This window comes from Phacochoerus africanus, chromosome 1 (genome assembly GCF_016906955.1).
Source record: "Phacochoerus africanus isolate WHEZ1 chromosome 1, ROS_Pafr_v1, whole genome shotgun sequence".
NCBI classification, from domain to species: domain Eukaryota; kingdom Metazoa; phylum Chordata; class Mammalia; order Artiodactyla; family Suidae; genus Phacochoerus; species Phacochoerus africanus.
In genome coordinates, this window is record NC_062544.1 from 172,953,681 (window position 1) to 172,968,065 (window position 14,385).

Genomic DNA, 14,385 nt, shown 5'->3' on the forward strand with positions numbered 1-14,385 from the left:
AAAATTAGAAGGAATAGGGAGTCCCCATTGTGGCTTAGCAGTAACAAACCTGACTAGTATCCATTGAAGATGTGGATTTGACCCCTGGCCTCACTTAGTGGGTTAACGATCTGGCATTGCTGTAGCAGGTGTGACTTGTATCCCACATTGCTGTGGCTGTGGCATAGCCCAGCAGCTGGGAACTTCCATATGCCACAGGTGTGGCCTTAAAAAGCAAAAAAAAAAAAAAAAAAGAAAGAAAGAAAGAAAGGAAAAGAAAAATTAGAAAGAATAACTGGTCATCCACTCACTCCTTTAGAGTCAGTTTTTTGTGGGTTTTTTTTTTTTTTTTTGCTTTTTTAGGTGCGCACCTGTAGCATATGAAAGTTCCCATGCTAGGGAGAGAATTGGAGCTGTAGCCACCAGCCTACATCACAGCCACAGCAACACCAGATCCAAACCATGTGTGCAACCTACACCACAGCTCACAGCAACACCAGATCCTTAACCCACTGAGTGAGGCCAGGAATTGAAACCTGTGTTCTCATGGATACTAGTTGGGTCCTTTGCCACTGTGCCACAGCAGGAACTCTGAGAGTTAGGCTTTATTTTACAAATCCATTATCTTATGTTTGAGGAGGTTCCCAGAATAAGAGACCCTATCATTTAAATGTAAGACTGAAAATATTTAAGAGTTCCCTCATGGTGCAGTGGTTTAAGGATCTTGCATTTTCACTGTGTGGCTCTGGTCACTGCCATGGAGCAGGTTTGATTCCTGGCCTGGGAAATACCACTACTGCAGATGTGGTTAAAATAAAGAAATATATTTTTTTTAAGAATGAAAATATTTAAAGCTACTTAAAAATAAATTTAAGTTTGTACCTTTTGAATTACGTGTGCCCCTTTTACTGACAAGGTTTGTATTCCTCTAAAATTCGTATGTTGAGGCCTCTCTCCAATGTGGTTTTGGTGATGGTACCTCCAAGGAAATAATTAAAGATAAAATAATTAAGATTAAGGTCCTAAGTGTGGGGCCCTGATCTGATAGAATTAGCGTCTTTATAAGAGATGCCAGAAGGCTTGTTCTCTCTCTCTATGCACCCCCCACAAGGAGAGGCAAAATTACATTTGTGTTGTTTAAAGCACTCAGTATATCTTGTTATTGCAGCCTGAGCAGACTAATACAGCCCCTATTAAATTCCATTAGATATAACACAGTGGTTAACACTCAGCTGGCAATGATTTTCCCTCCTTGGACCCTCAGAGCCATTTTGGCAATATCAAGAGACAATTTGTCATAACTGAGGGCAGGAGTGCTATATGCATCTAGTAGGCCAGGCATACCACTAAATATCCTGCAGTGCCAAGAACAGTGCCCATGACAAGACTTATCTGGCCTCAAATGTCAGTAGTACTGAGGTTGAGCAACCTTGAACTTTTTTGGATGCATGTGTTCTTTGAGCTGACACAAGTCTTTTACAGAAATAAGTAAATCATAAGAAGATAATACATCTAAGAACTAAAGTATCCTTTGTGTTAGAAGCAATTAATTTATTTTCAATATTTGAAAAAGCCAGTAAACTGGAATTCCTAAAGCTAAGTAAACCTATATTCATTTACCTAAATGAAAACAAAATATTTGAAGATAGATGCTTGTGTATGCATATTGGTGTATGAATAAACTATAATTTTTTTTCTCAAAATTAATCATCTTTTAAACTGCCTACATTTCCTACCACTAGATACATGTAATTTTTTTTTTTTTTTCTTTTTAGGGCCACACCTGCGGCATGTGGAAGTTCCCAGGCTGGGGGTAAGAATTGGAGCTACATCTGCCGGCCTACGCCACAGCCACAGCATTGCCAGATAGAGCCGTGTCTGCGACATACACCACAGCTCACAGCAAAACCGGATCTTCAAGCCACTGAGCAAGGCTAGGGATCGAATCTGCATCTTTATGAATACTAGTCGGGTTCATTACTGCTGAGCCACAATGGGAACTCCTAGATACTTGTAATTTTAAATCAAATATTATATATACACATTTATTCACCCATACATTAGAATTAATAATTTAAAAAGCATAGCAGAACTTATAAAACACATGATTTTGGAAAAGCGTGAAACAGTATTTCTTGACTTTCAGTTTTTTTTCCCCTTCGGCAGAAATTTTCTGAGTTATTTGTATTATCTTAGATGGAAAAAACCCACAAAAGCCAACCAAAAACCAGTAGCAATTTTCAAATGGAAGCTACCAAATTCCTTTGCCAGAGTTTCTGGCCAATATCTGAGCAGTGAATATCTCCAAAAAGTGCTTCAAAAACATTTGCATATCTCAGCTATTCCAAAGGAAATATTAGTTTTAGCAGTTGAAATAAATGGTTACATTTTGAACAGTCTACCATAAAACCAGTATTTCCAAAAAAAGTTGGAAGACTTTTGAGTATTAGCTGGTACCCTTATAATTTTTTCATTGCCCCTTTATTTTCAGAATCTACCCAAGTATATGACTCATTAATTTTAATCCTACCACATAGTTACTGTTTGGCAACTTAATAAGATGTCTTTTTATATTCTGACTTCATAAGTCACCATATTCCTTTTATTTTAAGTGGAAGAAGTATAATTAAATATGGGAAATTAGCTTTTCTAGTTTTCAAGTAGAATTTTGATTTTTTTTTTGTCTTACTGAGTTTGACCAACTTCTAACAGAGTAAGATGTTTTATTTTTGATTGTTAACTAGTTCTTAAGTAAATATTAAAAATAGCCAAGAAAGTTAAATTTCCATCTCTAGTTTCATTTAGTTTTATCTTTATTCTACAATTTACGCCTCACTGTACACATCACATACGCATCATTTTTAGAAATGTATCATATAGGCTTATATGTTGTTCTTTAAAGGTATACTTTATTAGACTATAATGTTTAAAAATCAACCAGGCATTTGTTTTGAGGCTCAAAAAATTAATCTAAGTGTACATCTTCTCTTTGTGCCAGTTTCAAAGGCTAATGAGAAAATCCTTCAATTTACAATTTAATATTTTGTAACCTCAGAAATTGAGGACTTGATGGCTTGATCTCTCCATTGGCCTCAAATGATTTCGGATAGCCATTATTGGTCTCACACAGGCTTTTAAGACTACAGGAGGGATTTTTTTTTTAACTTTTTTTTTTTTGGATAGGTTATTTACAATTTAAAGATGTTGAAAAACTGTTAGAGAAAAATGGGCTCATTCTGGATCAATATTCTGTTGAACTCCCTCCATTTCTTAAAATATACAGTATATGCATTACATTGATATCTTTGGAATCTGTGTTCTGTTATCTTATTAAAAGCCTCCTTGAATGGAGTCTGAGGTATTTACGGTATAGGCACTATAGCATGGCCTGCTAGTCAGCTGGCCAGTTCACTGAAAATAAGATTTTGGTGCATCAACAAAAGTAAACCTCAGAAATATAACACTATGAGTAATGTATTAGAATGGCATTTTTCCTTCGTGGATGTGGCAAATACAGAATAATGATCAAGGGGCAAGATTATCTTATTGTTGATGATTGACATGCACTGTCATTGAGTTTTGCTACTTCTATTATTTTTAGTACTTTTAACAGATATGGTGTTAGGTTAAGCAACTGCTGCTTGTTACTAGCTTGAGAACTTAAGAGAGAAAAATTATGAATATTTATTGGCAGACAGCCTGTTATACCAGGAGCCATATATGAGGCTGTCCCGCTGTCTTGCTCAGTCCTCATCCAGCTCCTGTGAAATCAGTGGTATTTTTCCATATCAGAAAAGTTATGATGGCCACTCAGAGATTTTAATTAACTTCCACAGCATCACATAGCAATAAGTAACAAAGCTAGTGTTTGAACCAAGTTATCTTTGATAAAATGTACAATTATATGGCAATAAGTGAAACTACACGTAGCACCCCAGACTGAATTAAAACTTCTTTTTTATATTTTTGCATTAGTCCTAACAGCCCAGTATATTGTATCTAGAGGTGAAATCTCTGGATGATTTACAGTAATGTCTCCTGTACAAACATCTGCATATCTGAGCACTAAGTACTGATTGAATTTCTGTTTCTAGATTTTCAGAATATATTGTTGCTGTATAGATTTTCGAAGGCCAAATGCATTGAATCCCTTCACAAATCTTTCCTCCCTAGTGAAACTTATAGCCCTTCCTTACCTTTTCTCCTTTTATCCTGGCACGCTTTATCATGTGTTCAAATTACTGGCCTCATTAGGTTAATATAACTCAGAGTCAAGATTTGGTATCAGATATAGTTTTTATTCTTTTTTTTTTCATTGTCTCCAGAATGGAGTTAATTTAGAATTCATCTTTAAGCATTTAGTAAGAAATGTTCATTCACTCATTCCACAAATGCTTATTGAGGTACAGTGCCGGGAAGTAGGAGATGGATGAACCTGGCAAAGTACCAGTTTCGTATATACCTGAACTCTCAGCAGAAGGGGTGCTGCGTGTGATTTTCTCCAGGGCTTAGGTAATTCTTTAGAAGAGGATGTTTATGCTAACTTACTTTTGACCTATTTTATTTGTCAAACCACAATTGTTCAGCAGCACAGTCAGCCTTAAACAAGTTTTGACCTTCCTAAGAAGCTAAGTTTATCTATTGTCAATTGCAGAGGCTACCCTGTTATTTTTTTTTTCACATGTCAATGAAAAATTTGCAGAATTGTGTTTGGTCATGTTTTCTGCTAGATCCGAATAATCTGGAATACTGTCAAAATACAGATCCCTGGGCCCCCACATCTATTGCCACAGACACTCACTCTACGGAAGAGGTTTGGTAATCTGTTTACTCGTCCGCAAAATATCCTCAACTAATTCTTAGTAACATAGCTTTTTGAAAGTGAGGCTCCAAAGCAGTCAAATTAGGCTGAGCATGGAAAGGTAGACTGTGTAAAAAATGCAGTGGAATGGCATTTCTCCTGAGTGGATATAGTAAAGACAAAATGAAGACCAAAGATTTGGGATTCTATTAAAATTTTAGAGATGCACTATATAGATTTCCTCTCTTGTGTTATTTCCATCTGGGCTGTGGTCATCTGTAGGAGGGCCCTGGTGGTTTGTGTTTAAGGGAGGCACTGGAATGAAGTGCTTAGGGACACCGGTATTCATGTGGACAAGGCAAGGTTCGGGGCCCAGGGCTGTCTCTCTGCTATTTATGGAACTATAGAAACTAATCTGAATGAATCGACCGTAACTGAATCCCCAGAGTGGATCCAACCCTGCTTATCTGCACTTAAATAAGTCCAATCTTAGTAAGAAATGTGGTGTGGAGACATTGAGAACCAGAATTTCTCTCAGAGACAAGTTGTTCTTTGTATTGAAAAAGCAGGTTTTCTCTAAAAGACCCTGAATGGATAGCCCTGAAATCAGGCCATGTGTCAGCCATGGGTGTATTTATGTTGGCCAGTCATTCCCTGTGGCTTATCTTGTGACTCAGAGTGTTGTTTTTGTAAAAGTTGTTTTGCATCCAGATGCTTATAAGCTAGTAACATGCTCATGATCTCAACAGATATCAAGCTTGGTGATTTCCTATGAAATAAGTCATAGATATGTAAATGTTACTTTCCTTGTGAATTTATCATTAGCCATAACTAATGGTATTGTAAAAGTTCCCGTCATGCCAAGGTTTTGTTTCTTAGTTATTGGATATATAATTTAAAATGTCCTGGGGGTGGCGATGGCAGCCTCTTATCTTTCCCTTGTTCCTTGGAGAGTTGTGGTGCAATGGCAGATACATTGTTTTCAAACTTCAAAATAAACTTATGGTATAGGTTATATAGCAATTTTGAAATGAATGAAAAGCCTGAGACTTAACGAAGTTAGTTTTCATGCAATTCATGTAACTGATAAGTGACAGAACAGAGCCTCTATCCCAGATCCTGAGACCTGTAAGGTCCTTGCTGTTGAACACTGTCCTCTACTGCCCCTGGATTTAAAGTATTATTAGTAATACTTGAGTACCTGAATCTGTTAAACTAACAGGCAGCATCCTCTGACATTAGCCTGTGTATACACTTATTCCTAAAAACCTTAATCAGAATAAGCCAGAAGTAGATCATTCAAATTAGAGTTGCGACAGATTTTCTCACACATATAAAAATATCAGTTTTCTTAGTCAATTTACAGTACAAAGTTGAATTATGGTAAATAGATTTTTCCTCAAAAAATCAAAGACAGCTCAAGAAGGCAGTTGATAGCTTCAATGAACTCTTTCACCCTCTCAAACAGTTTTAATAGATTTATTGGTGAAAGAAGTTGTCAAAGTAGTAATTGATGAGATATGTTACTATCAATATGACCTAACAATACTATATTGAAACAATAAGGGTCAATCCTTGACAATATTGCATAATACAGACTTTAATATATATTTTTGATGAGAAGAATCATCCCCAAAGAAACATAAATTCACATTTCTTATTTTATAGTAACTTAGTTTCTCCATTTTATACTGTAAATTTTCTGGAGGGTAAATATGTCTCTTTCTGTTGTTTTATGATTCTTGGACAATGGAAACTAGAGTTATTGCTGAGGGGTTAGTGCTACATTTTTCACCAATATTTCATTATACTTACTAATTTCTATATACAGTGGGAATGAGTGGGAATTTTCTTCTATTCATTTGTAGATTTCTTAATATATGGGCTTTACAGCTAGGTAGTAATTTTAATTTTACTTCTTACATGTGTAAAGGTGTTTTCCTGAAGATACAGTGTGCTGTGCGTCCTTTAAGTCCATTTCCTTACAACTCAATACAAGTAAAAATAGATGGTAAAACTTCATGATTATTTTGGGTTCATTAAAGTTAACCACAAGATGTTATGGAAGGTGGCTAATATTTTTATTTGATATTCTGTGTTTTAATATTACCCTGACAATTTGTAGATTTTTAAACTTGAATCTAGAAATATTATTGCTAACATTACAATACAGGAACGTCTTTAAGCTTTAAACATTTTTCAAGTGTCTTAAAACTTCATTTTGATAATATACTTGAGTAAATTCATTACTTATTCAGAATGTATCATGACGTGATTGGACAGTACATGGTGGTAAAAACCCACATTAGAGCCAGGTGTTAGGTTTGCATCATTGTGATTTTTTTTCGAGAGTTGTGAACTTTATTTTTTTAAGATGCTATTTTCTCCTTTTGTGTTTTAGGGTCGTTGCTCCAGGGAGAACTGCAAATATCTTCACCCACCCCCACACTTAAAAACGCAATTGGAGATAAATGGGCGCAATAACTTGATTCAGCAGAAGAATATGGCCATGTTGGCCCAGCAAATGCAACTAGCCAATGCCATGATGCCCGGTGCCCCATTGCAACCCGTGGTAAGCCCCTCCTCAGTGCTCATTCCTTCTGTTTGTCATTCTAAATGCTTAGTTTTGATGTGGAAGTGATGATTCACTAGATCAAGTGAACACAGGTAATAATATCAGTTGCCTAGCATTTTCTAGCAAAATTATCAGTCACACCCTGGAAACAATTTTCACACTGTAAGGTTACTTATCTTCTGGCTAAATCATGTGGACATGTCTATGAGGGCATGTTTATTCCCCCAAAATCCTCTTCAAATTAATTTCTGTGACTTGCAGGTGTTGATTGGCTTTTTAAAAATGGCCATCGGACTCATCCCTATAGCCAAGGTGCATTATCAATCAGGCCACCTTGAGCAATAATAGTCATTTTAAACATTGGTGTATGTCATCTTTACCACAAATTGGTGTATATTATCTTTACCAACTTTAAAAAAAAAGATTCTCCTTGAAGAGAATCTGTGTAGTTCTCTTTTGAAAAAGAGCCTTTGTTATTCTTTTATTTAGAAACTATTTTGTAGTCACAAATTCTAGGAAAATTCTGACTGAGGTGAATCTATTTCATGAACCTGAAAGTCTTATCAAGGGAGGACTAAACAGGAGAGACACGAACTCAAGGGCTTCTAAGGAAAGAGTTAAATTTTATAAACTGTAGGTGGTCATTGAGATTTAATGTTTACTGAGCAGTTGTATGTGGATAACTTTTGGTTCTGAGCCCCTATATTTATTTATTTGGATTTGGGGGGGAGGGAGGAGGGTATGTGACAAATGACTTTAATAACCTGTACTCACATTAACCCACAAAAAAAGTGAGAGATGAATATCATCATTAATTTTAGGTTGTAAAAGATATTCTGATGTTAACTGTGATATAGTAATTCTGTGTTTCAATGCATGTTGAAATTTGCAATGATTGAAATATTCCTCTCAGTGACTTATATGCAATATTATGGGGTCACGGAAACGTGAAGACCCACATATTTCTGATATGCTAACTGTAGCATGTGTGCTAACTAATTTTTTTCCTAATACATTTTAACACCTGAACTCAATGTAATTATTATTCTCTCTTAGAACTTAATGCACCAATCATTCCAAAAAAGAGGGGGGGATTGCATTTCGAGGTGGGAGGGATCTCCAAACCCAATCGTCAGTGATACCAATTATCAATACTATACAGTTGAGGTGAGAGAATATTATAATTCTGTATCTGTTTTAACCTGATATTTTTTTTTCCATTATTGGGGACTCAGTTACAAATATGGTATCTTAAATTTATTTCTGTGACATCTGTTAATTTCACATGTCTTTGTTGGGATGATATGAAGATTTCCACTTGGTTAAAAGAAAATGTTCAATCATTCTCTCCAGTATTAAAATATAGGAAAGAGTTCTCTTTTACACTTGGCTCTTACATCTGGTTTCAAAGATCTGATAAATCCTTGGGGTGGCTGCTACTTTAGTTGATATGACATCTCTCCTTGATGTGAGATTCTTTTATTTTTTCAGTTTTTAAAGTTTTATTGAAGTATAGTTGATTTACAAGGTTGTGATAATTTCTGCTGTACAACAAAGTGATTCAGTTATACATACACACATGTTCATACTTTTTCAGATTCTTTTCCCATATAGATTATCACAGAATATTGGGTAGAATTCTTTTGTTCCCCTTAAACTTTTAAAGCATGCTTTCCCCCAGGCTCTACTATCTCGGTGACCAGAAACACCTCTGAGATCAGCTAGTGTGGTTTGCGGACAGTAGAGAACGATTAGGTCTTGACAGGAAGTTCCTCACTATGAAGTCTTGGCCCATCTCCTAAGTTTGTCCTTGAGTTTTACTCTAAAGATTATAACAGGGCCATCATAGATGTAATCCTGGCACAGACTATAAACAGCACTTACGCTCATGCCTTTGAAATACTGGTAACAAATATGAATTGTTTATGAAGTCACTAAATCACAAATTTCCAAGACCATCAAAAAAATTACCCCACTTTCTGATGTTTTTGTTGGAAAATTCTCTGCTTAGACAAAGCATTTGTTTTTATTAGTTGTGAACCTATTCAAGCCTCATGTTTATTTTCCCTGATATTGACTAGATTTGAATGTGGAATTACCCTTCTGCTAAAGGCACCCTGAGATCAGAGACTAAAAATAGACTCCATCCAGAATTAGGTTTTTGTATTGACTATAGAGGTTATTTTAATTATTCAATTTTAAAGCATTTGGGGTTTTAATGACTATAGAGAAGGCTTTAATCCAGGAAATTTGCCTCTAAAACCCCACCTGAGACTTTTTTATCCTCTCTGTAGTCAGCCCTGTTTTGATGAGGATAGTGATGTGGAGATTCAGAAATAAATGAGATGGTCATAACCAGCTACTTACTGGAACTTCAGTGTTAGGCCTACAAACAGCGATTGTAATAGGCCTGGAAGCAGCCAGGTGACTAATATGGAAAATGGCTGCTGCTCCAAGAGCATGGTCACTAGACTGAATGATAGTTTTGAAGACATGACATAAACTTGGAACCAACCCAGGCAGGGGTGATATCAAAAGAGATAATACTGTGAGCAAATTCGTAATATCAGCGGTGTCAGGAATATCTGAGCAATGAGACAGGGCTTTTAGTCAAGTAGGTAAAGCATCTTAGTTTTCTAAGATTAACTAGTTTGGCCCCCAAACTATATCTGGAGGAACAGAAGGAAGGGAAGAGGCTAGCAAGGTATAATCAAATTCAGAAGCATCTGGGATTATGCCTGACCCATAGGAGAGATTAAAAGAAAATTCCTTGATGAGTGAAAGAACAAATGAAGGAAGGGGTTTCCTGAACGTGAGAAGAACAGGCAGAGGTTCACGGTAGTTTACCTGCCCAAGAGTACAAAGGAATCATAACCAAGAGCCAGAGCAAAAGCCCAGTGCTAGAGACTGCAGCATAGAATGCGGAATACAGATGGATGTGTACTCGCAGATGGTGAGCAGAGGTAGCCAGGGGTTGGTGTAGGTACTGTTGGACCAGGAAATAGCTCTCATGCCACCCAGTTTGGGTCCTCATTTTCTCATAAATTTCGAAAGACTGGATGTATAAATTTAGAATCTTCAGAACATGACATGGGCAGACCTGGGGAATGTAGGAATTTATTGGAGAACTTCCTATTTTGTTTTTCCATTTTTTTTTTAAATTATAGTTGATTTACAACACTGCCAATTTCTGCTGTATAGCAAAGTGACCCAGTCATATATGTGTGTACGTATATACATATATGTATTTATTTTCCCTCTCTTATGTTATCTTCTATCATGGTCTATCCCAAGAGACTAGATATATAGTTACCTGTGCTATAAAGGACTTCATTACCTATGCATTATAAATGCAATAGTTTCCATCTACTAACTCCGAGTTTCCTGTTTTCAGAGAGTTCATTATGTTGTAATGAAATATGCTAAGCCAAGAATCAGAAGCATTTCTGATATGTTCCTGATATCCCAAGAACATAACATATGGGGGGTGGGTGGGTAAATACCCAAATACTCCCTCTGAGGGACTTTGAGGCACTCAGCCTTTTTTGTGTCATAAATCCTCACAACCATACTATAAAGTAGAGAATGTTATTCACCTTTAGAGATGAAGACTTAGGGATTCAGAGATTAAATTGTTTGCCCCATTTCCATAGCTAGTGAGTAGCAGGGCTAGGATTTTCACCCAGGCTGTTCAGATTCCTGTGTCCACACTATAGAAATACTAAGTGGAGACATGCCACCAGCCAACTCTATGTCTTCAGTTGATACTTTTGAAATCCGTGACCTTCTTTAAAATTATAGTCAAATGTTTAAACTATATTATCTGCAGGGGCCTATACCAATCTTATAAACATAATTATTCCTACTTCATAAGATGAGAAAGTAAATAGTTGAAAATAAGTAATTGAATTTAGTTGTGTTTACTTCCTAAAAATCAGCATAATAAAGTATTAAATAATTGGTATTGATTCTATGGTCGTTTGTAAACCACAAGTAAAAATGTGAAGAGATCACTTTTTCCTTTATTGTATGATCTTTGAATATAAATAGAGTGACCTATAGTATTTAATTATCCAAATTAAAAATAATATTTCTGGATTATTTTTCCTAGGTAGTACTTAAAAAAAATACTATTACTTTGCCATGCACTATTAGATGCAAAGGTCATCTAGTGAGAAATTACTAAATAACCAAAGATAGATTGCACCTTGGACCTCACAACTTGGACGCATCTGGTATATATTCTTTGGTCCATCCTAGAGAGATATTTTTCAGAAATCTTCGTGATTTTGGGTTCTTGTCATTGCCCTTGAAGAGCTCTGCATAAACAGTGTTTAGAAACTGTATCTAGCTCTGAGATTCCCCTAGCAGAGTCCTCCTGTGCCTTTCCCTGTGCTCCCAAAGGTTAGCGTTGGCCATCCGTAATTTCCCATGGCAGCTGCCCCAAAGGTACACACACTGGCCACTTTGAGATACTAAAGTCATGTTGAATTCCCTATGCATTTCATGAATTTGAAGTAGCCTAGGGAAAGAAAAATTCAAAGTTGTTGGATTTAGCTAAAGTCAGGAGCTCCTTGGCTGCCCCATCACCTTGTCTCTGCTGTCACTTCATGTGGAAGCATTTTTTGGCAGCTGGTTGCTGAAAGCTTTGACGCCATCATTTGTCACATTTCCAGGAACACCTAGAATTCCTAAGTTGTTTTTTAGTGCTTTACTTTTTCAGTTTATCCAACTAGTGTTTAAGATAAGGCCTCTTTATCCCCAAGTGTTTCTGGTAAAATGTTTCCAGGTCAGTCACCCTGAGTCTTATTTCATCCATCCTGCCCTCATTACTGCCTGTTTCTATCCAGGAGCTTCTGCTTCTTAGGGCAGCTTAGAATGGGCCCTGAATTTTAGGCACCAGGCCATATTGCTTATGTACCATTTTGTACCTTTCTGCTTCCAGGGCCAATATTGAGTTTTCTTCATTTAAATGTTTATTACTTCAGTGAAACTCTCTTGAAAGGTAATGTAAAATTAACAATAAAGTAGTCATTTACTTTGCCCAGTCAGCAAGTCAGTCTAGAGGCAGAATTTAAAATAGTATCTCTCATATTATTCCAGTCATCTGCTACCTTCTTAGAAAAAAAGACAATGTAATGTGAATTTGTTGATAATTCCCATTAGCTTTTGGCTCTGTGTTTATATTCAAAATAATTATTTACAGAGACTGTTTATAGCTCTTCTACAGGGTTGTGCCTACCCAGAAACATGATTTTATACACCTTAATTTTATGCTGTTAATTTTTGAAAAAGTTTAATTTTTCTCTTCTTACAAATTTGACCTTCACAAACACATACACAAACATACACATAAAATCTAGAAAAATCTGACTTAAATTTGTGTTCTGTAAATTCTGGCAGAAACTGGTTCTATTTTATTTATTTTATATACTCCCTCCATTTTATTAAAAATCACAAATATTATTTGCAAAACAAACACTCTTTCACAAAGTGTTTTAAAATAAATTAAGGCCCTTATGATATTTGCAAGATTGCAGCAGGGTAACAGTATGTTAACAAAACTTAGTTCAATATGAAAAAAAAGTGACAATCAAAAAAATTGCAAACCAGCATTCTAAAGAAATTAATGATTAAATTTTGAAATTGCAAGGAAATAACATTAAATCTTTTTTTTTTCATGTTCAAATATGTATCCTGGAAAATATGTAATGTATTTGCTAGTTAGTTTCTGTAGCAGAGAAAATCAGTTAGGAACTCCATAAATATATTTGTTAAGCAAATGTTTGTAGAGGACCTGTATAGATGCCAATTGCAGGATATACAAGGTGAAAAAAGCACAGTGCATGAAACTGCACTCTGAGAGCCCAGGTAAAAGACATGATTAGTTATATACACCTGGTGATCAGTGCTGAACCCAAGTGATGAAAAGTTAAGGAGGAACAGAAGGTAGGAAAAATGAAAGCTTCTTGTTTTCTTGAAGCCTGATTAGGAATTAAACAGTTGGAGTGGCCAGGAGCAGCCTTCTCTTGGCGGGGGCAAGGCATGTTCACAAGAAGGGAGCCTTAAGGAAACATGTGTTCTTACAGACCTCACATAGAATCAGAAAACTGAACCAATTTCTATTTTTAAATAGTAGAAGACCACATATATTACATGGAATTGGATTTCCCCAGAAGCTTTAGAAAGATACTGCTGCCTAGCTACCTCTCTTCCCAGAGTGGAGAGTGCCGGAGCATTCTGGGCTTCAAGTTGTCCAGGTGATTTCATTGGACAGCCAGCACTGAGAACCAATGGCTTTAGAACCACCCGGGATCAAACATCCTATGTCCAAATCCTAGGTCTTCCATGCATTCATTTGTGACGACAGGCACGTAATCTCTGTGAGCCCTTTTCCTTATCTGCAAAGTGACACTAATAATACCCACCTGACAAGGCTGTAACTCACACTTTCATTCACTCAAACACTTATTCAGTGTATATTTATTGAGCACCTACTGTATGCCAGGTATCATTCTTGGTTCTGGGGATTTGGTAGTGAACTAAATATGAATTCCCCCTCCTCCTTAAAACAAAAGCAGTGGAGTTTTTGCTTTTGTTTGCTCATGGAGTTTATATTCTACTGTTAGGGGGATTAAATATAATATCATACATAAAGTGCTTAGCACAATGCCTGGCACACAATAAATAAGGGAAATATTGTAATAATCATGTTTGCACACATTTAACTAGGGTCGTAATGTGAAATTGGATAATGTTTTCATTCATAATAAAGCCTGATTACCTTAATGGAATCAAATGTCTCATTTAAAACAAACAAGTGATTAGCCCATAAATGCACCAGCCTTAGTAAGATTGCAATTTGTTTTTCTCTGCTAAGGATGTTCACTGGCAAAAGGCAATCAGAAACGAAACTTCCTTATGCCTTCCGGGAACAAAGATATCTGTAAATCATTATTACAAGGATGTAGTCAGTATCAAATACATCCAATTACATAGTTTTACGTTATCCTGTGGATACTTGAGAGAA

General features: G+C 36.2%; 1 protein-coding gene across 27 annotated transcripts in view; it reads left to right on the forward strand.

The window, feature by feature from the left end:
• Positions 1-14,385, forward strand: part of MBNL1 (muscleblind like splicing regulator 1) — a 205,897-nt gene that overhangs the window by 154,802 nt on the left and 36,710 nt on the right. For 18 of the 27 annotated variants that reach the window (XR_007135549.1, XM_047784876.1, XM_047784867.1 and 15 more), the window contains 2 exons: positions 7,182-7,352; positions 8,412-8,522. Coding sequence is in view for 26 of the 27 variants with exons in the window: in XM_047784876.1 (XP_047640832.1) it covers positions 7,182-7,352; positions 8,412-8,522 (282 nt within the window). In the remaining variant the exon portion in view is untranslated. The remainder of the gene's footprint in view (positions 1-7,181; positions 7,353-8,411; positions 8,523-14,385) is intronic. The other 9 variants (XM_047784914.1, XM_047784934.1, XM_047784952.1 and 6 more) reach the window with 1 other exon arrangement.